This window comes from Seriola dumerili, unplaced genomic scaffold (assembly GCF_002260705.1).
Source record: "Seriola dumerili isolate Sdu_G_001 unplaced genomic scaffold, Sdu_1.0 BDQW01000011.1, whole genome shotgun sequence".
NCBI classification, from domain to species: domain Eukaryota; kingdom Metazoa; phylum Chordata; class Actinopteri; order Carangiformes; family Carangidae; genus Seriola; species Seriola dumerili.
In genome coordinates this window covers 5063304-5088177 of record NW_019174266.1, presented here as the reverse complement: position 1 = coordinate 5088177, position 24874 = coordinate 5063304, and the positions used below count along the sequence as shown (strand labels likewise).

The following is a 24874-nucleotide window of genomic DNA, read 5'->3' as shown; positions in this document are numbered from 1 at the left end:
ACGCAAACTAAATAACTGAACTAACCGAAATAAGAGTCTTAGAACTTTGTCTCTATTTTTCCTGTAATTACTACCAAACTGCCTCGTTCTCTTCAGTACACTTTCACGAAATTATTAAAAAATAACAGACCTGTAAAATAACGCATTACCAATTTGTTTAGTCATTTAATTTGGTTCAGTGGAATTCATTCACTGTGACCTTGTGATGTGTGATACTGGTATTACCATTTCTAAAATGGCAAAAAAAAAGAAAAAGAAAAGAAAAAAAGTTAATATCTAAAAATGGACCATCTCCAAACTAATATCACTTTCATACACAATCCTCATGTTCAACACAGGATTATGAAAGCATGTTCTGGTCACATGAGACTGCTGTTACAGGTCACACAGAATCATGTCTGCAATTGTAGTTCAATACACATCACTGCTAAACCATAGAATCGCACTTTTTCTGGTGCTTTTTCTGCATTAGTTCCTGTAATAAAACACCATGAGGAGTTTCTCTACATGCGTACCTGATTTTGTGCACCCCCCCCCCCCATGTCTTCTTTGTTTTCAGACTGGTTTGATAATCGGTTACAATGCCGTTTAAAAGGGAGATATCCGTGCCTGACAGAATTCTGTGTTCACCCTTTCGTACCGAAGTCGAGACCTGTGTTTAACCTTAGCTGGAAGCAATGTATGGTCCTGAGGTCAGGTCCGATAACACACACCGGGTCAGTGAGATTGACCGCAGATGTAGGTTTATAGTCTTGGTCTCTGACCATGAAATGTAAATAATTCACAACAATAACAATGTATATAATACATAACATTAAGCTAATGCATGTAAGCTAGCTTGAAGGCAATGGAGTATGTGGTTAACTCAAAGTGCCTGTTAACATACCTCTGTTGTATTTAGAAGTGATAATGCACATAAATTTTAGAATAGACATTTAATAACTGGTTTATAACACACTATAATGTGGTTGTATGTTAAGTGTCTATTAATATACTGTATTTGTCCAAAACATAAGTTCTACATACATTTACTGTACCATTTACTATATTGCCAATATCGGTATATAAAACATTCTCCAGACGTTGACAAATACATTAGTACAAACTTATATCTGCATACGTCTACACTACAGTGCGTCATACACGTTTATATCCTCCTATAACTGCTAAACAATGGGAGTTAAAGTACAGTGTTGCCCATTCATCTGACTTTTTCTATGATTGATGTGAATTACTGTGCTATTGTGATTTGGAGCTGATATGATAAGTCAATTAATTGATTAGTCTATCAACAGAAAATTGATCCGCCACCTTTCTGATAATCAAATAATCGTTGGAGTCATTTATTAAGCAGAAAGTCCAAAACTTAGCCTGTTCCCACTCCTCCAATGTAAGAATTTTCTGTTCTTCTTTATTTTATATAATTGCAAACTGATATTTGATATCAGTTTGCAATTATATTTTATAGACTAAATAACTAATCAATTTGTCCAGAAAACCAATGACAGATTAACTGATAGTGAGAATGATTGTTAGTTGCAGCCCTACTGCGAATGTTAAAAGTCTGGGAATCAACCAAATGGCAAATCACAGCAACGTGAATTTTCCGGTCCTGACTAACTGATTCAAACTGACACTGGTTGATTGTTCAACCATTCAACTGTATAGATCTTCCAGCTTGATAAAGCAAATTCAACCCCATTTTCAACATCAAAAGGAAAAAACATCTGTCTCGTAAAGAGAAGATGTAATTCTTCCTGACACAGAGGTCCATTATTAAGTAAAAATGAATCCTTCCAGAAGTGCCATTAGTTGGCTGAGTTCAGTGTTTCCGCTTCAATATGTAATTCTTTCTGACTCCGGGGGCAAAGCCTTTGAACATCTTTGGTGAGTTACTGAGGTCGGAGGCCAGTGGAGATTACACTTCTTGCTGGCTCTGGTTGGTGCCTCTTTCAGCACCACTGACAACCAGCTAAAGAAACATTTAAAAAAAACAAAAAACGACCCAAGACCCTTTATTTGGCTGTCATACGAAGAATATGGAGACTGGTAATCTCTACTAAATTGTTAAATCCACATAATGAATTTAAGAACAGAAGCATTTCAATTCTAACCAGTGGAGACAACTGCAATGTATAGTCTTGTTATCAGCATGCAATCACATCACTGGGTAGCTTTTAAAGTGAGCCGTATTATTGCAGGCATTGAAGTAACATGGTTATTAGCATTAGACTACAATTGAAAACAAATACACAAGCCTCATCTAATTTGATTACAAAAATGTTCAAATCCGCCGAGGGACAGAAAAAAAGACATAAAATGACTGGATTCCCTTTCAAGTTCTGAAAGCTCACTCGATTGTTTTCAAACACTGCACAATGGCCTAATTCCTTTACTGAAACCACATTGTCATTCTCTTTGAAGCTCGGACTAATCACAGAAACTGAAAGAGGAAACACAAATAGGAACACCTGACATCTATTGTACACCGCCAGCTGGCAAAAGGCACTCAGTTTCTAGGCAACTCTTCTTGGTTTTAGTTGCTAATTGTGCTTTCAGGAAAGCATAACCACACATTAATAATACAGAGAGGAAACTAAGCTGTGATGAAGTCGGCCACCCATGACCTACAATCTCCTCATGAGTAAGCCAGAATCTCACCGTCAATAGTTATTGTCTGACAAAGAAACTGTTTGCCATATGACTCTTTAACATTACAGGCCTACACCCTGCATATAAATGACTCGTTGTCTCGTATGACAGACTAGAGGAGTTAAAGTGAAAGTAGCATTAATGTAAAACACATTTGTATTTTATCTCGAAAGCCAAAAAAAAAAAAAATTGTTCCTTTACATCGCCCACACTTTTAACACTTTTAAAATACAAGACAACCCCCATGTTCGGGAAATAGAGCAGTGAAAGATGAGACATAAACATGAGAAACGTCTGTAAAAGCAACAGCTTCATATGCAGCAGAGCAAACTTTCATTTCACATCCCCGGAGCAACAGCTGTGAATTACAGCCTAACTGTTACAAAGACAAGTAATGCTTTCGTGCTTGCTGTAAATTTCAGTAGTAATCAAATGTAATATCTTTTTAGTGTGACACATTATAGCTGTACGCTGCAAATCAGAGCTACTATCCTACCAAGGCCCTTGACTGCACTGAAGCAAAAAAGGTACACAAAGCTTTTTCAAAGGGAAACCTCTTCAGAGAGCATGAGAGGCTTTACCTGTGGAGGCATCTGCACTCCCCGATGAAAGGACAACAAACATTAGTCAGGAGACGACTCGTACAGCTTCTAGCAACATGATGGGAAGTAAAAGTGATATAAAAAGACAGAAGGCACAAGGGACCGCAGGGTAGAGGACTGAGCCAAGATAAGTGGAGCTTACCAATTTGCTCACTTATGAAGCAGTGGCCTAATTTTCCTATTAAAGCAAAGTCACACAGAGGAAAAACTCATCTCCTTTTACTACTACTATCAAACAGCACAAGTAAAACTAGACCAATATTTAGTAAAAACTGGGGGGGTTTGTTTACAGCCTCTCTGACTGTCTACTACTACTCATATATTTTATGCTGTTGGCAAAGTCCATGTGTCCCCAGATTTTAGTAATAAACTTGGGAGTAAAAGGTAAAGTGAGTAAAATAAAACCCATCTAATAAAAAATCGTGAATTGATCTTAATGCTTTTTGGGTGAATTATAAAAATTCTTGAGTAATAAAAACGTAACAGCTTGAGCATGCGCCCCTTCACATATTCAGACAGGACTCAAGAGACTGTAACCAAGCTATCCTCACATTTACCATCCTAGTTTAGCGTTAGGATGCTAATAAGCCCAAAATTGTACAGCTGAGACTGATCGGATATGGTTGGGGGCGATTGGACGCATATGTTGGTTATTGGCGATTGGTTATCTGTGATTGGCTGACAGCCGAGTCCATAGCTGGTTGTTTTTTTGGGAGTGATTTTGGACTGGTGAAGTGGGGCTTGTCCAGTGGTACTCGAGGGGGGATGGTGTATTCGATTGGTGTTTTTGTGTTATCTGTATCTTTTCCTGGCACTGTGGGTTTGCAATGTTGGCAAATTGCTTTGTTTAGATCCTTTAGCTTGCCGGTTGCGTCTGCTTTAAAACCAAAAGAATCCCGAATAAGTCATTTTTTATTCTTTTCACAACAAGCTCTTCCATGATTGCATTTGCTGAAAATGGCATGTGGGGAGCGGGGACTCCTTTGTCCTGCCTGACGAATATATCGGCAAGCGCTGGTTGTTGGATTGAGGGTGGCTGATCAGAAAATTATTGCCCAACCCTAACAGGACTTTCATTATTTTTCTACATAATTTCATGGATATCCATTTAATAGTTGTTGAGTAATTTTACTCAAACCCAGGAAAGTCAGCTGATCTCCAATCACATAGGACACATCCTCTGCGGACCATAAATATCTCTACCAAACTTTCTAGCAATCATGGGTTTATTGTTATTCTTTAATGTTACCTGTTATTCTTAATCCGTACAGTCATTAGCTCATGAAACTTTCTATTCAGTGAAGTAGCTGTAAAGCTAAATCTTTAAGTTAACTCCTCGGTATATCTTGTTACCTCAAGCCAGGCTCTGCCCACCAACTTAGGCTAACAAGTAGCTGTGGATTGGAAGTATTACCTACATTTCTTGCTAAGAAAAGTAGGTAGCTTAGCTCAGAGATTTGGCAGGCAAGCTGGATGCCTGGTTGGCTGACTGGGCTTACACACAGCAGGTGGTTTGGTACACTTTCTCTTGTCTTGGGTCAGCTTGACCTTGTCAACCTAATTCCTTCCTTTCCTCTTCCTGGACCAGCCGGCTGCCCTGAGCCTACGCCTGGTATTGTTTGTTTGATGACAGGGTGGGGGTTGGGTGTCATGAGCACTAAAAGCTCTTCACATAGCAAACTGAGCAACCAAACGTCTCTTTATGTTTAAGCGACACATAATGTATACACACATAATAATGCAACTACTGCAACTAAAGATTGTTTGGATTACAGATTGATCTACTGTCTTTTTGCCTATAACATGTCAGAAAACAGTATTAAATGCCTGTTATAATTTCCCACAGCCGAAGGCGAAGTCTTCCAGTGGCTTGTTCTGTCTGACAGTCCAACACCCAGATATATATCCAATCATGTACGACAAAGAAAAGCAACACATCCTCACATCTGAGAAGCTGGAATGAAATGACAAAAACGACTGTTGGATTATCAAAATAGTGCAACAAATGACTATTTTTTACTTTTGATTAATCTGCAGATTAATCTTTAATGAATGGATTAATTGTTTATCATAGTGTACGAAAACGTCAAAGAACGTTCATGACAGCTTAGTAGAGCTGATGTGACATCCTCAAATGCCTAAAAATAATTAGTTTATAATGATAAACAAAAAAGAAAAGCAGGAAATCCTCTCAATTGAATATGAATATGTAGCATTTATTCACTATTTTTGCTTGAACAGTGACCGAATAATCAAAACAGTTGCCAATTATTTGAAGTCGTTGCAGCTCTAGTCTGGTTTCACTGTTAGTGGGTGGCGGCTGGATTTCCTCAGCAACATATGATATTGCAGCGCAGTTAACTGGCAGTGCAACACTGCATAGTGGTACAAGTATTCATTCTAACACTGTGAATATGTCAGAAGATTACACAGTCATCAGCTAGGACAGGTTTGAACTTAGTCCTATCTAGACGCTGATTGTGCTGGGTTCTTTTAGCGCTTCTCTTTCCTTTCTCTCTGTCTCCCATTACTCATCCTCCCACTCTGACCATAGGTCAGTTGACAACAACAGTATCTATTACAACAATAAGCCACATTCTTGTCAAGGTCACCCACTTGCGTCCGACAGGCAGAGAGGCTGTGCTGGGAGCAGAAATCCAGATAAGCTAAGCTGAGCCTATGAGGATTTCTCTCTCGCCAGCCCTCTCCATACTCATAAATCTTATCTCACAGCAAAGGGAAACCTGACAACACACTGAGAGGCTGTCATCAACAGCTCAGCCACCTAGATTCCCACCCAAATACCAATGATTCACTCTTTGACTTCTTACAAGTGTGTGGTTTTGACCAAGGCTTTGAGATCAGACTGGAAAAGAAATCTAGCTCCGAGTGTTGTGGGCTCAGTGTTTACGATTCACCATAATGTTGACAGCTGTGACTAAAACTCCAGGTACATACCTTCCTGAATTCAAAAGCTTAGTGCAGCAGAGCAAAATAAATTCTCCTCGACATACTATCCAGACACCTTATCAGCTAAGTAACAAATGACATTTTACAAGTCCCACACATTATACAAGGAAAACAAGTTGTTATTCAGGCTGTGAGATTTCCCTAGAGCTCCTAACCTCAAACTATTTATAGATGTTCTGTTAGTCTGTTTCCCTTGTGTTGACGCTCTTCTGTGGGTGGTGCCTTCACCAAACATTAGAAAGACAATCCTAACCCACACATAAATGAACACACTTGAAAAAAAAAATCAGAATGATGCCAAATTACTTTCTATTGTTTTGTGGACTGACACAAACAAACAGAAAACAATGAATATTATACTTAGCCCATAGACTTCTCACTTTCAATGTGGGTGCCAGAAACTTGCGCAACATCAAAATTGCAGCACTAGGTGATATATGCACTTGAATTTGGGCAATATAGCAAGCTATAAATAATTAAAACACTGAAAAAATGCTAAATATACCTACACTACTTCAGTCAGCAGATAACCGTTGGGAATCTGCTGAACAGCTTCCAAAATCCATTCTCGACTTATCAAGTTGCATTCAAAGTTTTAGCTGTTCAGACAGAACAGCAGATGATAAAGGAGCAGAGGGTAAGGCCAGGGCTGTGGGAGTAGAAATATGTCTGTAGATGTGAAGGAGGGTACTGCGCTCTGTTCTGCAGATAGTGCTTGAGCTGCACTCACTGCGTTGTCCCTCATGCTGCTACTTTCACTGGGGCTTGCTACTCTGATTGACCTCTACGGCTGGCTGTCTCACAGAGCTCCTATTGAACCATGTCTATCTTAATGGGCGGTGATGTGCACTATTACCGAGTGCCAGTAGTTCCTGCACCACAGCCTCAAAGCTCTACAGAGTTTTACACCTTAATACACTTTGGGACAATGAATGCCGTAGCTCGCACCACATGACATTTCGACACTCTCTGGTGAGAAGGGAAAATACTTGAAAAGGCAGGTCACTTGAAGAGCGTGGCGGGGTAAGTTACACCACAGTTTATTTTCTGATCCACACAGCATGTCTGTGACTTGCTTGATAATTATAGTCTGGAAGTGACTTCAGTATAATTGAGGGAATTACATGAGAAGCTTTTTCTGGAGTGAAAAACCTACCAAAAACAAGCCGACCTGGAAATAAATCTACTTCAGCAAGAATCAAATCAATCTAAAAGCTGTTTGAAAAGGTTTAAAACGACTCAGTGGATGCACTTTGGCCTAACAACAGAAGCCAACTGAGCCCTCAAATGTTCCTAAGACACTTGCTTAATCAAAGGACATGTGGCGACGTGTCAACACAGTACAGCACAGCCATTACATTGCAGGCGCTGGTGGGGAATCTCTAAACAATTTATATCTCCGTGCCCTTCAGCTCATTAAAACCACTAATAGGTCAGGCTGCAGGGATGTCAAGGGAGCAGGAGTAAAGTGAAACCCACTATAACACACCAAATCTCCCCTCTCTCTGCCAGCTGCTTAGCAGAGGTCTGCTGCTCTCAGCCATCAGAGTTTGATGACCTTGTTAGTTTGAGTGCCTAATCTGCTAATGCCCTGATAAAAATAAACAGTCATTGCAGTCATTGTAGTCCCCCCCCCCCTCCTCCATGTCTGCAGCTGCTATCCATAAACACAGATGATACTTCCATCTTTATTTATCCTGGGGTCTTACTGTCAAACTGACAGTCTTAAGAGCCAGCGAGGTCAGCATTATGTATTGTTAGTTAAAGTTAAATGCCGTTTAACATACTTTGGATTTTAAGATATAGTGTTAACATTTTGTGAAAATCCCAAAACTGTATTTATGCCTTATTTCTAATATCAGTCAGCCACAGAACAGCGGGCAAAAAACATATTTTTCATGCTGCGGGGATGATGCATTTTTGTAGACCAACCTGGACTTTAGCATCGCCCTGGTTCTCTTGACAAAAACCCAATGGGATTTTTCTATTGGCTTTTGGATTACTGCAGAAAATAAGATGAAACATGGAAATGTCTCGAGCTTGTGTTAACCACTGACCTTATTTCGGTCATCTAACCAAAAACTCATTCAGAAAATCCACTGACTTTGGAACAAGAGAACCAGTAGTGCTAACATGCTAACTAATTTCCAGGTTTTAGGTCTGATTCCTGCACCACTGTATTTGCTTTTTATTTTTAAAGGTTTTTCAAGTACATTTATTTCTAACACTTTGCCTCTTTGGAGCTTAATAATTCATATCCAATACTACAATTGAGATGAGGCTGGAATAAATATTTAAACTCACAGTATATATTAGAAATTCTGCAAAAACCTCCTGTGACAAGTCACTGGTGGTTTTTCTGTGCTTACTCTTGACTTCCACAAAGAACAATCAAGCCCTGCAGCTAACAGCTACACATCTAATACAGCGTACAAAATATGAGTCTGGTCTACAAAAATCAAGTACATACACTAGGCTATATTAAAAGATTTGAGATTCGTCTAAACCAGTTCAGGATAAAACCCCAGAAGTATAGTCTGAAGGTCATGCAGCACAGAAACAAAGTCTATGAATTCTTGCATCAGACTTTTTAAGTATATTAAATGTCCCATTATTCAGCAATAACCAAATTGCCAGGACCTCCAGAGTAATATCCTCAGCTATATTATCAACAATAAAAATACCATAATAATTGTGACATATGACTTAAGTGAATGGATTAAACAGCAAAATGTCTCGCTCTTCAAGGGATACATAAACCTAATGGATATGATTAAACATAATTTAGTTTTCCAGATGGACAGAGAGGCTCCACTCACAAAACATAATTGAATGTGCGAGCTCAGCTCATCGCCAAGGACTAAACAACTCCCCAGCCTCCACTACAAAGAGGAGCTCATTTCCATATTAACTTCACCTTTATTGATCCACTGACACATCCTCTCCTGCCATTACACCAACACCCTGAAGTCCTTTTGGGATATTTGGAAATGGTGGTGCCGGGGAAGAAATTACCTCAGGAATATCTAATTATCAGAAGAAAAAAACACTGCATCCTTGGTAATTGTACATTCTCTGGGTAGAGGGTGAAAGGTCATCTCAGCAAAACAAAGATTACATGGGCCATGATTTCAGGGAGCTTTCCCTGTGTATCAAGTTAAAAATTTTATTGCAAGCCATCAACCCCTCTTCCCACCTGTGCACAAATGAAGCAACCTTTTTTTATTTTTTATTTACATTCCAAAATGATTTCACAGTTAAAACAAGGGGATCTAAAGGTGCAGATGTTGCGCAAAACCAGAGAGAATTAACACTTAAAGTTGCTATTATCGATATTTTAATAAAAAAGGAATGTAATGACAATGTGAAAGGATCATCACCAGAATCTGCAGCTCGCTGTGGCTCCAAGGAGCTTCACAGTGAGTTTCAGCTCATTGTTTAGCTGTCTACCCCACAACTTCACTGTTTTGGTTCACTCACCGCTGTCGGAGTGCCATTTTCAGCCACAGGAAGCAGCTGTTTTCATTTGAAAAGCTTTTTAAAAAACCCCACTGTACACTATCTACTCAACACCAAACTGCAGACAGACACAGTCAGGGACTAGCTGGTGAAAATAGTGGAACATTTAACAGCTAAAGAGCCAGATATTTCCCTCAGGAGTTTGTAGAGACCAAAGACAGAGCTAAATGAGGGAATATGAGATATTGGATTCTAAATGAATGATAATGTTCTGATGCTTTGTAACTGTTGGGTGTGTAAATAAGCAGCTGTTTGCTAACACATTCACCACATTTGCATTGGACATTGTAAAAACACTGGAGATGCACGGGAATTACAAATACTGAACTGGAAATCCAAACAACAATGCAGTCTGAAAAAGCTAGTTTGTGATAGATCCAAGATTAACAAACGCCATTAAATGGGGTTAGTGGAAGTCCACCACCTTGCTTTAAAACAAAGACAACCTCTCCTAAAACTTTTACATTTAAATGTTACACTACATGACATTACTCTTTTGGGGGGGAAATGAATTTTGCATTGTACTGCTGCAAAAATAGTCCAGCCACATTCATTTTTTTGACAGATGACCCTACATTTTTTTTGTTGTTGCTAAGTTGGCATCCCCAGCATGTCAACCCTCTGGTCCATCAAAATTACTAAGGCTTTAAAGCACCCAGGATATTTAACCAGCACTTTCAATATGGAGTTTGCACGTTCTCCCTGTGTTTGCATGGGTTTCTTCCAGGTGGCTCTCGTTTTCCTCCCAGTCCACAGGCATTCATTTTGCATGTATTGGGAAAAATAAAATGCCATTCATTATAAATGTGAGTGTTGACCCCGGGAAGAATAATAGTTGTTAAGTTGTCGGCCACTGAGGACTGTGATAAAGAGTAATATCCACCTGGATTCTTAAATGTTGTTTTTTGCTCAATTATGTAGTTACTTAATCATTTCCAGCAGTACTAGCCACAACGCAGCCTCACCCGTAACGGCAATAAATAAAAACCAACTGACAGGACTGCTGACCAAATGGCTCTGGAACAGGGACTGAAGAAAAACACAGCAAAATAGGATGAATATGATTTTGACAGCGGACCTTTTTCTCTGCCTACAACAGATAATGTAACGCTTCTGTATTCAAGGACACTGATGCAGTCTCCATTGAGCATATCAACATTCATAAGAGGACTCTGCTGTGGCAGGGGTGACTTTGATGCATGTGGTACTCTTGTTTAAGGAAAGGAAACAGCATGAGAAAATCAAACCTTCATACACTGGAGACTATAAAAGTCATTGGCACACAACCAATGTTTGAGGAGAGGTACAAGCAGAGGACAACCTACATTTATCACTTATGGCATTTAAGGCTTTTAATGTAGTAAACCATGCAAATACAAATAAGTTATAACACTTAAGAGTCTGTACTGCAGAAAATACAATTGCAGAAAATCTATTGGTTCTAATATTTAACATTTAGCCCATTAAGATCTTCGCTCCGGATACGGGACTGCTATTAGGCTATTATAACTCTTGTTTGGCAGTGAATATCTTCCAAACTCAGCATGCACTTTAGAGTTAATATTTGGCTGACTCATCTGCAGTGGAGAGCTGGTTTATATGGTTGTTCTGCTGATAATAACTTCATCATATCTCTTTATATATTGTTATTTTAATACACTTGCCCCTGCATGGGCCAAGACTGGCCCTGATCAAAGGACTTCTGCCAACTGCATAAATTTAAAACGTAACGTAAACAATGACTGACTCCTTGATGCCAGAGTCAAATAGTTCCATGTCATTCAGTTTGAAAAGATTTGGCAGCAAGCAAAGCGAAAACTTTAGTTAGGGCAGGGGGAACAGTACGATCCAACAGCGTTTGTGCACTTAATGCATAGATAGTTTATTTATTTATTTATTCCTCTTGAAGAGCGGAAGATTGGGGTGAGGATTTAAGGGATTCAGTGGTAATGAAGCGTTAAGTTGTTGGACTGAGGCCCAGGTCAGTGAGCCACACTATGCTTTACCTCATTCTCAAACACTCTCTTTTCCCAACATGTTTAACATGAAGGGCTTCAATGTAATGGTCTCATGAGAATCACGCTTTGCTGAATCAGTAAATCTAAAGGCAAATACTGCTGAACTGAAAGAATAAGCCTTGAATGAAACCTTTTGCCTTTGCCTATATTTCCCCCCTCACATTAATGAAGTGTGGGTAATGTTTTGCTTTTATAACCTGATGACATCCTACTTTATGATCATTTTAAATATTTTTTAAATTGACTGGAGCATAATTTCTCCCCATGATTTTCAACTTTAATGACACTTTCTGACGACATCAATAAAAAAGCCATTTTTAGTGTAACGATGAAATGTCTTTGTTTAAAAAAAAAAAAAAAACGCAATTTGTGTAATTTGAATAACAGAACATCCAATACTTGAAAGAAAATTTTATTGGAAGACATTATTCATTCATCTTTGTAAAGTGGAGCCCTGTAGACCAACATATTGCATGCAGGCGTAAGCTCTGCTGCTGCTGTCTGCATGTCATGGATCAACAAATCTTCAGGAAAAATTTCAATAACAACTACAGAACATTTACATTAATGACCTCTCAAATGTAATGTAAATAAATCATTACATCAGTAATTTGGTGCTGAAAAAAAAAGATACTTGTGAAATACAAACCAGTTTCAACTGTTCCAAATTCAGTGCTATATTGTGCGCGCACGGCCCGAAGCATTCATCGCATCATGAATGTTTGACATTGGTCCCAAAGGACAGACGTGTTCTCCCTTTAATTTCTATCAGCGGTATAATCCCCTTTTGAAACCCTTTTTAGGGTGAATTAGAAAGGCCCTGCATTCAAAGAGATGAGTGGAGAGAAGGGGGCAGGAATAATCACAAGGGCCTAGCTGTCTGTGTGGATTAGAATGGGAAAGAAAATCCTTTCATCTCAGATCTGTACTTCCAAGCTTGGAAGCATGCATGCACAGTCTCATGCACAGTCTCATGCACAGTCACACACACACACACACACACACACACACACACACACACACACACACACACACACACAATGAAGCAAATCTCAAATACACACTTGTCATAAAAGAAAGTAGAAGACCTCTATGTTGCTAAATTCTTTCTTTTTTTGTTAATATAGAAGAGGCAGTTATTTATGTTTAAACAGATGATATTCAATTATGCTCCAAATGGGCATGATAGTCACTGGATTAGAGAAAAGCTTGTGTAAAAGCTTTGCTCTCTAGACTGACCTCTCAGTTTGGCTCTTAGGCAAGACGGAGTGCAGACGAAGGCTCACACATGACCTAACTTGCTTCTCCAATTTCTCTTGCTGAAATGTGGACTGCTGCTCTATTTTTGGCAGACAGTCTTTTGACATCCAGCAAAATGTAATGAGAGGGATAAGCCCAGAGAACCTCCTCAGCCAGAAAACAACAAACTACCCCCCCCCCAAAACAACACCATCTGACAGATAAGAAAATGGATTAGCCATTATGTCTCTTTGCTCAGTTGTCTACCTCCGTAAGGGTTTAACTGCGTGTAAAATGACAAGCCTAGTTGTGTGTAACAAGAGCTGACACTAAAAAGAGTGTGTCACTGTAAAAACATAAATATCTCATATACCCAGAAGATAAACATCAGGGTTTCCGCCGGAAAAATTGTTAGGCCTGGCAGCTGTTCTTGCTCTAATGGCTTTACTGCGAGTTCGATGACTGTGTTTCTTCAACCCGAGGCTAGGATAATGTTGTTGACTCGGCCGAGCTGCGAATGTTAGCAGTCCCTTCAACATCGCCGTCGCCTCCAATATTCAACCGTCTGAAAAACCTGTTTTTGGCTTTTACATTTCCTCTTTGATATGATCGCTAAATGTCACAAACCTAGTATCTGCGTTACTGACCGCTTGACTATCTAGCTAAGGTTGCTACGTAATGTTAGCTTCTGATAGCTGGAACCATTACGCGTTGAACATCACTCACGTTTTAACCAACAGATGTCACTGGTGAGCTTTCCGACCATTATATCTTTGTTGACAACCGAGCTGTTGCAAGGGTTTTCTTACACCAAATTCGTCAGAAACCTAAGCTTGTTTTAATGAAGTTAAACAATAACAGGATTTACAAAGCTATATACAACCCTGATGTCACTACAGCTTTATTTATTTACTAATTGGGGGCTTTGTAGTGCAAATCTTCCAGGTTTCAACTACCACATACTCCTTACTTTATTTAAAAAGGGAAAATTCACCTGAACTAGACTTTCTCCTGCCTCGTATCTCAGAGGAGACACCCCAATGTAACTACGTACATCATCACAAGTACCCAAAACTGAAACAGTCAAAAAAACCAAACACAAATGTGTATAGTTATTTTCTCCAAAAGGCTATACGACCAAGTGATATTTTTAGGCCAATTATAGATAATCACACAGTGGGAGCCGGTGCACAGAACAGAGTTAAGAATCTGGTCTATATAGCAAGCCTGAACAAACTGTGTTGTTCAAAGCATCTTTTCTTTCCAAATGTCTTTAGGTCGGCAAAAATGACTTCCTGAATCAAGCATATTCATTATTGCATATTACATCTGATTTTACTGTATATCATACATACATCATATCTCCCATCTACACTACATGTGCTTCAGCAGCAGGCTCTTAGCTCAAACCAGTGGCCCAGAAAACAATGTTTTGTCAGTCAACAACATATTTCCCCAACACAAAACACAAACTCAGGGATGTTTTGGTTCAGACATGATCTCCTCCTTTATATCCCACTCAAACAGAAGCAAAGTACGCATTTGTCCACCTGCTACTTCACTTAAAATTGCTATCTTTATTTCAGATCTACAACAGTTAGTTGATTGATTGATTAGTCAAGTAAAAGAAAATTAATTTGTAACTATATGGGTGACTGATTAATCATTTAAGTCATTTTTCAAGCACAAATGCCAAACATTTGATGGTTTCAGGTTCTCATCTGTGAGGATTTGCAGCTTTTGTTGGTCTTACATAACTGCAAATTGAATGTTTTTGAATGGAGACTGTTGGTCAGACAAAACAAGACATGAACAAGACATCTGGGAAAATGTGATGGGGATTTTTTGTTTTGTTTTATAAACTGAGAGAAAAAAGAAAAAGACAAGCAATGGTGCAATGAGGTAAAGAATTTCAAAGCAGAAACGTTAGAGATTCCCAGAACTCATTTCATTTAACAAACTGGCTGCAAACAATCCCCTTAGAAAAGTATTAGGGGGAGGGCAAGAAACGTAATCCTCTCTATAATCACTCTTGCTCAAACACTGCCTTGCTGTTAACTTCCTCTTTGTTAAACTAAAAACCTTTCACAGGCAGTTAAGATCTTGCACTGCGAATGTTTCTCATTAAGTGCTTCATGGTCAAACCTGCTTCAATATTGATGATTACTTTAACATGTCCGCCAGAAAACATCCAAATTTAAAGGTTGAACTACCGTTAAGAGGAGGAAATTCTTTTCACATGGACAAAACAATGGAGATTGTGCAGAGACAAAGCCTTCAGAAACAAGTGAGAAATCCCCAAACATAGGCTGCAAACTCTTCTACAACCATAGCAAGGCAGTACAAACTTTGAGCCACCTCTTCTCTTGCTGGTAGAAAATTCCAGTTGAAGGAGTTGTGTGTGTTGTGTGTGTGTGTGTGTGTGTTGTTGTGTGTGTGTTGTGTGGTTGTGTGTGTGTGTGTGTGTGTGTGTGTAGTGTATATGGGGGGGGGGGGCGTCTGCTCCTCCCCACTGTGTGGGTTTTGTTCTGCTAATCAGACCACATGCCTCAAGGATTCAGGAATCCAAGAGCTCTCAGCCAGCTCCTCTCATTCCACATACAGCCGCAGCAGCCTGTGACAAACTATTCAGTGTGTAGGGGGGGTTAAAGACTCTATCCATTCATAACACTGTTCAACCCTCCCTCCCTCCTCTCCTAATCTCAGGCAGTTCTTTACCCCACCTCCTCCCCCTCTTACCCCTCATGTGCCCTCTCTCTCCCCTCTCACCACAGCAGAGCCCTTTTTTTTTTTTTTTTTTTTTTTTATCTGTCTGCATACTGCACACTGGGTCTGAATAGGCTCATGGTTTATTATTAGACCATGGTCCAACCACACACCCACCACGGTTTTAAATAGAAAAAAACAGAACTAGGCCTACATCGAGTTAGTGCAGTGAAAAAGTCTTGATATTTGCCTCTCTCTTTCCCTGTTTGTTTTCTCCTCCTTCTTATTTCGGTTTGTTTCCTCTCTGTTCTACCCTCCCCTGCTTCTCTTGCTACTCACGCATTGAGAGGCGAAATGAGGCACGCTGGAAATTTGCAGGCTGACAATGGAAGACAGCTGCTCTTGCTGCATAAGTCTTTCATGAGCTGAATTAGTTGTACAAGCCTTCGCTCCCTTCCCCCCACACATGCCTCCCTCATAGCAAGCTGATCCAGACACAGCACAACACACCTTGTGGAAAGCTTAGGAGAGAAAAGACGGGGAGGAAAAGACAAAGCATGACAGAGGCTTTGTTTGACAGACCTGTGATTGCTTTTTGGAAAAGTAGACTGTGTTTTGTGTCGCTGTCGAAAATCTCAACATCAATTCTTAATGAATTCTAAAATGAAGGTTTTATTATGTTGTTTTTTTTTTTGTTAAAAACAGAAGGTGAGATCAAGTTTCTAAAATGATTGATACTGATGTTAAAATAAACTATTACCAAGTTCCAATAGGGTGAATGCCAGAGGCTTTAACACACTGAGGATATGACCTCCCATTATATTCTGAAGCTCATATTTGGGATTAATTGGAAAGGGATGGATTCAAAAAGAAGGTATCTGGGGTCTCTAATTGTGTTACAGTTTTTCAAGACAAAAGACTCTGATCTCTCCTGCTCTTCACAAACTAAATTACATCAACGGATAAAAAAGAACAATCAAAAAAAGACTTCTCACACATCAAAACATGAAAAAAAACCCCCAACAAACATTAATACAACTATGTTGATTAAAGAAATCTAAAATGTTTGATGTTACAAAATACAAAAGAGCTGGTTTTGAGATTATGCTTATGAAAACCTAATGGAAACAAAATACTTGACAGTGGGAGTCACAGAGTGGTATTACTCACTCAACAACCGCATTGTTCTCATAAAAAGGAGCAACAATACGACATTCACACTCTCAGGATGGCGTCTCAGGGTTTTTATGCACCATGATTAGTTTCGGGAAAATTGTCAGGGATGACTAAAAAACACTATTCTGCAGGGCTGAAACGATGAGCCAATTAATCTATTGTCAAAGAAAAATAATGGCCAACTATTTTGATCATTGATTAGTCAAACTTTCCAAGCAAAAGAAATGAAAAATGTGAAATGTTCAGCTTTTTCTTTGTTTTTGACGTGACTGCTAGTTATGGAAAACATTTGTTTTACAATATTATTTTAGACAATCTAAGGATCCACTACATGTATATAATACATGCCAGTACGTGGTCAAGAGGACAGGACAGTGCATTAGCAAATAATAAATGAATAATGTGCCTTTTAGTGAGAATCTTGGGGGGAAAAAAAAAAATATATATCAAAAAGGTTGATGAAAATTGCTGCTGCAGAATCTCACAATCCTTTCATGACTAAGAGCAATCACACTCATTCCTATCAGAACTCTTTCAAAGTCTTTCTCATGCCAGATTGTACTTGTTGTAAAAGCAAGCCTACTTTATAAGTAAAAAAAAAAAAAAGCCTTCATGAGGCAGATAGATTGGGACGCAAAACAACCTCAACATTCACTGTGGACCAGGTGAGTACAGGTAGACTGGAAAGACCTGGTTCCTGCATGAAATATTTCCCAACAAAGAAACCCGTGGTGCCTCTCGACAGTGATTTCCTGTACGACAAGACTATAAACTTCGAGGGCCAATGCATTCTTCTTCTAATTGAACTGAATCTGTGGTGTGCTGTGTGGGCTGAGGAATCTGGTGTAACGGGGTCTTATGCTATAGTGATTCTCTCATACGGATTTCTAGCGTTACGGTCGATGACTCGTCTCTACAGCAATGTGAATCTGAAAATTGTTTTCAAGTGAAGGTGCAGATACACTGGAGTATGCTCTATGTACAGACCGGCTACAGCATGCTTTTTACTATTTTGATTTGCACTGGCATGTCAGTGAGGGATAAGACACTGTAAACCTTGAAAATGTGAGGTATGCGTGGCATGTGTGTTTGTCTACTGAGAAAAGCAGGATCCATGGACCTTCACATTTAATGAAAACAAGAATAAAGAATAAAAGACCCAATCAATGTTATTATTACTACACCTACGTTCTTACATCCATTCTAATCGGTGTTCACTAATTAGAAATAACTAAATAGTCAACATGTCCATTAAGAACTTCCTTGATTTGACTTTATTTTTTTAATACTTTATGTAGTCTAGTGTTTTGTTTTGCCTACAAGCTCAAAACATTTCACATTATTGTGAAGGCAGCGGCTGATGGCAGACGGGGAAAACAATTAGTGTCAAATGTTTTCTTCCTGTTGTAGTGAGGGACTCCCTGAGGGTGAATGCTTCACATGGGCACAACGCAGAAATCACAGCAGCTATGAACCAGGAGATAATTCACGCTTCCATCATTTATCTTCTTTCTATGGATATGTCGAGTTATTTGTTTAAAACTCATGAGTCCAAGTCGACTGTGATTAAAAACTAACAACCTATTATTCAGAGTTATTCAGTGATCATGCATTGAATGTGATAAACAATAATGAAAAATATCTTCATTTTCTATCATCAGACTGAATGAAACCCTGATAAAATTCCTCCCTTGATGCGTGTAAGGGTCAGGTTATGATCAAACAGAACTAGTTCATATGATGCATTGTCCGACTGCATCGGAAATCAGAAGGGTTTATAGCTCCTGGAAGGCATGCATAACGCGGTAGTGGGTCGTACATAAAAGAATATTGTGTAAGAAATGAAAAAAGAGAGAGAAGCTCGAGCTGCTGGCTCCTGTTTCACCTCTGCACAGCCGACAAATCACAGCGTAAAGTGGGTGTGAATGTCCAACTGTCAGTTTTGGAAAGTTACAAGAAATGGTCAGACGCAGCAACCCGTAATATCACATTGGAAAGGCGTGGGAGGAAGGGGTTTCTGAAGCCGTTTATTTCAGTCCTGACAGAGTGTACTGGCAGCTTAATACAATCTCTGCAGAGAGTATACACCTAGGTAAGACCTAAATGCTCAGGATACATGTTTGTGCAAGATGCAAGGAAGATATAGCATATTCAAACTATCATAAAAGCACTTCAGTACACTTTAAAAAATAGGAGGATTTGAGAGAAATTACATGTTTTTCTTAAATGTTCTGTGTAACTGTTACTAAAGCAACAACTGTGCTCATCTCTGCAAAATTAGCTTTACTAGAGCATGGACAGGTAAACCAACAGCCTCACTTTGTAGTGAGCTTCTTGATGTAATTTGCTCCACTTCTTAAAATAAGTCACAATCTCTCTCTTCTATTCCGGAGCCTTTAAAAGCCTTGGCACTACTTAAAAGGAATGAGCTGTAACACAATAGCAACAGTCAGTCAGGCACAGGCAAAGAGAGAAAGAACTCAAGCTAGCTCTCATGAGATCCCTCCACTCCCCGAGCTGGACATCAGCAGCAATGCAGAGTGGTGGCTGTGCTCTTTCATTCAAGTGCAGCCTTTCCTCCCCCCCCCGCCCCCTCCTCTATTCAAAGTAACATTGCCAATGTAATTTTCCATGAGAGCTGCTCCATTTTTCAAGGCCAGTGGCACATTGAGGGAGCTGATGAATGCCTTACTCCTCTAGATTTGTATAATGAGAGGTGGGAGAGTGAGACACACTCAGAGGTGGTTAGCACTTGTACGAAGGAAGTAGAGATGATTTATTCAGCATCCGAGAGCCAAAGCTTTGGGGAGCTTTAACTTAGGACACCGACAATGTAGCCACGCTATTACACCTCTACCATGGAGAACAAGATAGCTACTGAGACACATACTGATTAATGCTCGGATTACACATGGACATGAGACAGCTAGTTCTTTTAAATGAACAGATAAGTTGTAATGAGGCTGACAAATTTCCAAATCTACTTCCCAGCAGTAATTGATTTCTACAGTAATGCTGCTTTGTGGTAACATTTTTCATTTAACTGACCCTAATATACACATGACACAGACACTTAGAGCAGGTGCAGGATAGCTGTGTACAAGTTTCATTTACCTGGATATAATTCTGTCACATCATTGGCGAAAAGGTAAGAAGTTAAAGTGCAAGATGAAAATTTTCTTTTGCATTCACATTTTACAAGCTACAACAACTAAATACATGAAGAACATTGAACTTCAGCCCCACAAAAGGTGTGACAGCCCATAAGCAAGTATGTAGGATTCCCTAAAGCGAAGCTGTGAGTCAGGTCAGTCGTCATTTTTCACCCATTTTTTCTAAATCAGATTCCGTATCAATTTTCTAGTTTGTGCGAGCTGCAAAAAACTGTGGCCTGTGGACACTGAGCTAGAGCTGCAATGACTGGTCGATCAACCAAAAATTTATGGAATTATCATTTTAGGTATTAGCAAATATACCACACATTTGCTGTTTCTACCTCCTCAAATATGAGGATTTTATGGGTTTTCCAGCTGATTAATCAATAACGAAAACAATCATTCTTGGAAGCCCTACACCGAACACTAGCTACTGTGACTAGTGTGAGATGAGGAAATTGGATTCTGCTGCTGCTGCCACATCTGTGATGAACAACAGTCATGTGAAATGCTCATTCTAGGCACAGGGATTATGTTTCTAGCTGATACGGTTACGGTGGAGTTCAGGAGCTCTGCCGTTTGCAGCAGCCTTTGCTTCGACTGTGGCCAGTGGGAGTATCTGTTACAGAGCCAGCATGGCTTCAGTTCAATGGGCATTTAAAATACACTTTTGTGTTCTAGCTACTGTAATTGTAACTAATGTAAATTTTAAGACGTGTTTGCTAACACATGTCTCTTGTACCGAGCAACCTGTCAAATGAACAGCACTGAGCTGCAATTTTTGTATAGTGGCCACAGTTGGAACTGCAAATTGTGCGACATGCTTGGGTCCAAAACGCCTTTTTACAAAATTAATGGTTGTAGAACAACAAATAATTCATATTCCAGTTATTTTTCTATTAATCATTTAACCTATAACAGATTAAAAAGCTAAAGGTGACATCTTCAAATGTCTTGTTTTGTTCAAAAAAGTCCAAAATCCACAAATTTTTGTCGTTTCTTCTACAATTTTTGCTTGAAAAAAATTACTGGAATGATTGATATATAATCAATTGCTATCAAAATAGTAATTACCAGCCATGTCAGTATATTATCCTTAGGAACTGTTTTGGGGCGTGTGTCTGGTGAGCAACCTTCAATGGAATGAATGGGCGTCTTCATAAAACATGCAGCATATTCTACAACCGGGATGTTCTCCAATCATCACAGCTCATTTTCTCACAGGCTCAAATTTTTCCTTAACACTGCCTTTCACCGATTCCAAAAATGAAAAGGCCGTTCAAATATGTCTGAGTAGATATTATCAAGCTGACTGGTGTCGACACTAGAGCTGGGTCTCAACAAAGTCCAATAACCCTGAATGTTTTTAAATACATATATTGATTTTATTTGGTTTTGTTTAATGTTTTGAGAAAAATTAACTTGCAGTTTTAACACATCCATTAACTGGGGTTGCCAACTAAAAAACTGCTCTTCAAGCCTAAATTGCTGTGTGCAGCAATATAATCACATCCTTTTTTCATCATGTTTTGAAGGATACTTTCCTTCAGTTAGCTATTTGAAAGCAGTTATGACCTCTCTCCTTTATTCAGTGCTGTCAACCAATTCATGTTGTTGTTCGTCAAAAGCCTTTTCATTCCAAGTACATTATGATTACAAAGACTTTCCTGAAATTTCCTTTCATAGCATTGGCTCCAAAGAGACGCTACAGCTTGTGTTCATGACTGGGTGTCCTGGATTTAAGGAATCAAACAGGCTTCCTCGCAGCCCATCCCCCATGCCACTTTCAGAGCAGCAGGAAAAACGACGAAGGCGTGCTTTGCACCAGCTCCCTCCCCCACATACTGCTCCACCAGGCATTACTGGGGCTTGTGGGATTAAGAATGGAACACGATGACAGACAAAAACAGTCCTCAGCACCTCCCTGCTCTGCTGTCTTTTATACTGCGAGAGCATGAAAAGGCTGCTATGAGGCATACAATAGACACAGTGATAGATCAACTCTGAGTGAACAAGATAAGTGTGGGTGAACAGCTACACGGATCTTTATATTGTTCTTGTATGACAATGTCAGCGTTGAAATTGTGTGAAGAAAAAAAAAAGTAGAACACGATGTGACATTTACTTAACTTCACAGGCGTAATGTGATGTATATGGCTGACAGTATCTATTATATTCTAGACTGACGAATGGGAACATTTCCCTTATCTGACATTAGGACTCAGGTTTCCATGTACAGTACATAACGCTTCCATAATTACAACAGATGTTGGTATTGATTTTTAACATGGTATAAGATTTTTTTTTTTTTTTATATCACGGCACTTATGCATCCTTTGAAAATGAATCAAGCCTCCACTGATAAGAACGAAAGAAAAACACCACGATTTGGGGTATTTCCTGTAGCTGGTCTCATATTCATCAAGAGTGGCCTTTTTCACCATGTGGTAATAAGAGAAAACAGAAGTAGATCTTTTTGTGCATCACATGTTAGACAGCTTCAGGGAAAGGAGTGCATCTCTCAGCCTGCTATAAGGAACAGGCTATCACAAAGCACAACTTCATGAATCCTACAATCTCCAGTCCTATTGTGTCCTACTGTATTAATTCACACAGCCGGTATTGTTTCAAAGATGCTCCTCACAGGCAAATACAACTCCACAGCTGTTGCTTTTACAGCAGTCATGGAAAAAAAACCTCCAAAACTCATCAGCAGGCTAGTTAGCATAGCTTCATTTAGAGCTCAATTTTCAAAGCAGGACTATGTTTGTTTGTGGATATGTTTTTTTAATTACCAGAATAATTAACTTTTTTGATACATGTGTATTTAACGCCTCAAATAACTTTTAGCAACTTTATATAAACTACTGACTGTTAACAGTAAGATAATGGTGCAACATTAGCCGACCAACTGACAACTGCACATCCCCAAAAAAAGCATGGAATTAATAATTGCCTGCGACAAAGACAAACATCACCAAAGACTTACAAGTGAAATAATATATAACAAAACACCAAACAAATCCATGCAGCATGAAAAGAGAGTAAAAAGAAAAGCTTACCTTCTCATTTTTCACCTTCTTTAGCGTCTTGCATTCACTATTACCATTTTCCACCTCCTCTGGTTCAGTTTTTGTGGCCAATGCTGGTACTATCCCAACAGGTTCAAGTGCAATATTCCCCATTTGATTGGCTTCTGCCATGTCCGTTGATTGTGTGTTCTCAAAGGACGTATTACGACTATTCCCCAAAGCGACGTGGGCTTGAGACACAACATCCTTCTCCGCAGCAGCTATTGCCACGACTGGGGCTCCATCTGTTTTGTCCTTCTTACTTTTCCCAGTAGCCACTTCTTTCTCTTTTTTACCACTCAGAACACCTCGGGAGGCTTTGCCCCCCTTTTCCATGTTCCTTCCAGAGGTGGAATTACTGCCAGCAGCTCCTGCACTTGCTGCTGTGCCTGTCGGCTCCCCCTGAGTCCGTCCTGTAGTTTCTTTTTTGCCCCCATCTCCAGCTGAAGCTTTGCTACTATTGTCTTTAGAGTTCTTACTGCGCTTGTATTTGGATTTGCTTTCCTTGCCTTGAGAGCCAGACACTGGACTAACAAACCTGATGTTGTCAGGCAATGCTGCCACTGCACTGGGTGGTGCCGCCATGCCGTCCTTGGTACCAGACATCTCAAGTTTGTCTTTCTCTAAGTCAGCGTCGAGGTCAATAATCAGATTTCCAACACCAATATCCCACTCATCCCCGCTGTCGTAAGTGTCCACCGCATTAGAGTCCACACCTTTCCCGCCTGCAGTGCCACCACTTAGGGACATTTTAGTGCCAACGGCCCAGGATTGCCTCAGTGAGGTCCGACACCCTCTCAGACGGTTGGGACTCCGGGGCACGGGTTAGAGAATCCTCACGGTCTACTCGTTCCTGTCCCATTTAACCACATATTCCCTAAAAGAGAAATAAGAAAAGAGTTATATTAGACTAATACTCCAGACATAGAAATAATATTACTACAGCTCTGCCATCACGGAACAGAGCATTTCAGAGGGTACAAGACACAAAAAAAATCATTTGATCATGGGCCAGTAATTCTCTGATGATCACTGCGCAAACCACTATGGTAATACCCACTGGTGTGACAGCACTGCTCCGAAACCCTCTCTTTATAATCACTTCCCACAGTCGTCATGGCAACCATGGGAAATGTAGCCTAAATCCTGCTTTGACAGCCAAGGTGGCCCCACTGTTCTGAATGACTGGCTCTCTTTTCACGAGGCACTGCTGATAGTGTCACTGCTGATAAATAAGGAGTAGCTGGTCTCACACACCCCCACCCCCACATGGTTTATGGAGCCGTGCCTTTTCAACTCAAGAGCACAATGGTAATCTTGCATTAACAGAGGAGCTTAAAAACATGAATGAGCCAGTGTATGTCTCAGGAGAACAGTTTGTTGTATTTGCACACACAATATTGCCCAAAGGTCATCATGTTTCATATCTTTTAGGAAGTAAATACAACATTCCTGTACACATCCCAGCTGTATCTAATTTTGGACCAACTGCAAAACAACCCCGATACAAAAAAAACAAACTTTTAACTGTGTTTTCAATGTGGAAATTAAGTCTACTAAATTTATTTTCTCAATTTCTCAAATGTGTTCTCAGATTACCATGAATTTAGAAGAACGGAGGTCCTTTTTGTTTTATCTAAATATTTGCAAATCTTTCTTTAAAAAATACGACAGTGATTGTCTAAGAGTGGAAAAGGAAAATGTGTGTGAAGATGAACTTGTTTGTCGTTTGTGCGTTCGGCGTGAGTCATCTTTAATAAGATGAT

At 39.6% G+C, this 24874-nt stretch overlaps 1 protein-coding gene across 1 annotated transcript in view; it reads right to left on the bottom strand.

Annotated features, from left to right (window-relative positions):
• Positions 1-23952, bottom strand: part of znf609 (zinc finger protein 609) — a 50089-nt gene extending 26137 nt beyond the window's left edge. Inside the window, 1 exon segment of the mRNA XM_022748885.1 lies at positions 23100-23952. Coding sequence (XP_022604606.1) covers positions 23100-23858 — 759 coding nt within the window. The 5' untranslated portion in view covers positions 23859-23952.
• Between the last annotated feature and the right edge of the window lie 922 nt (positions 23953-24874).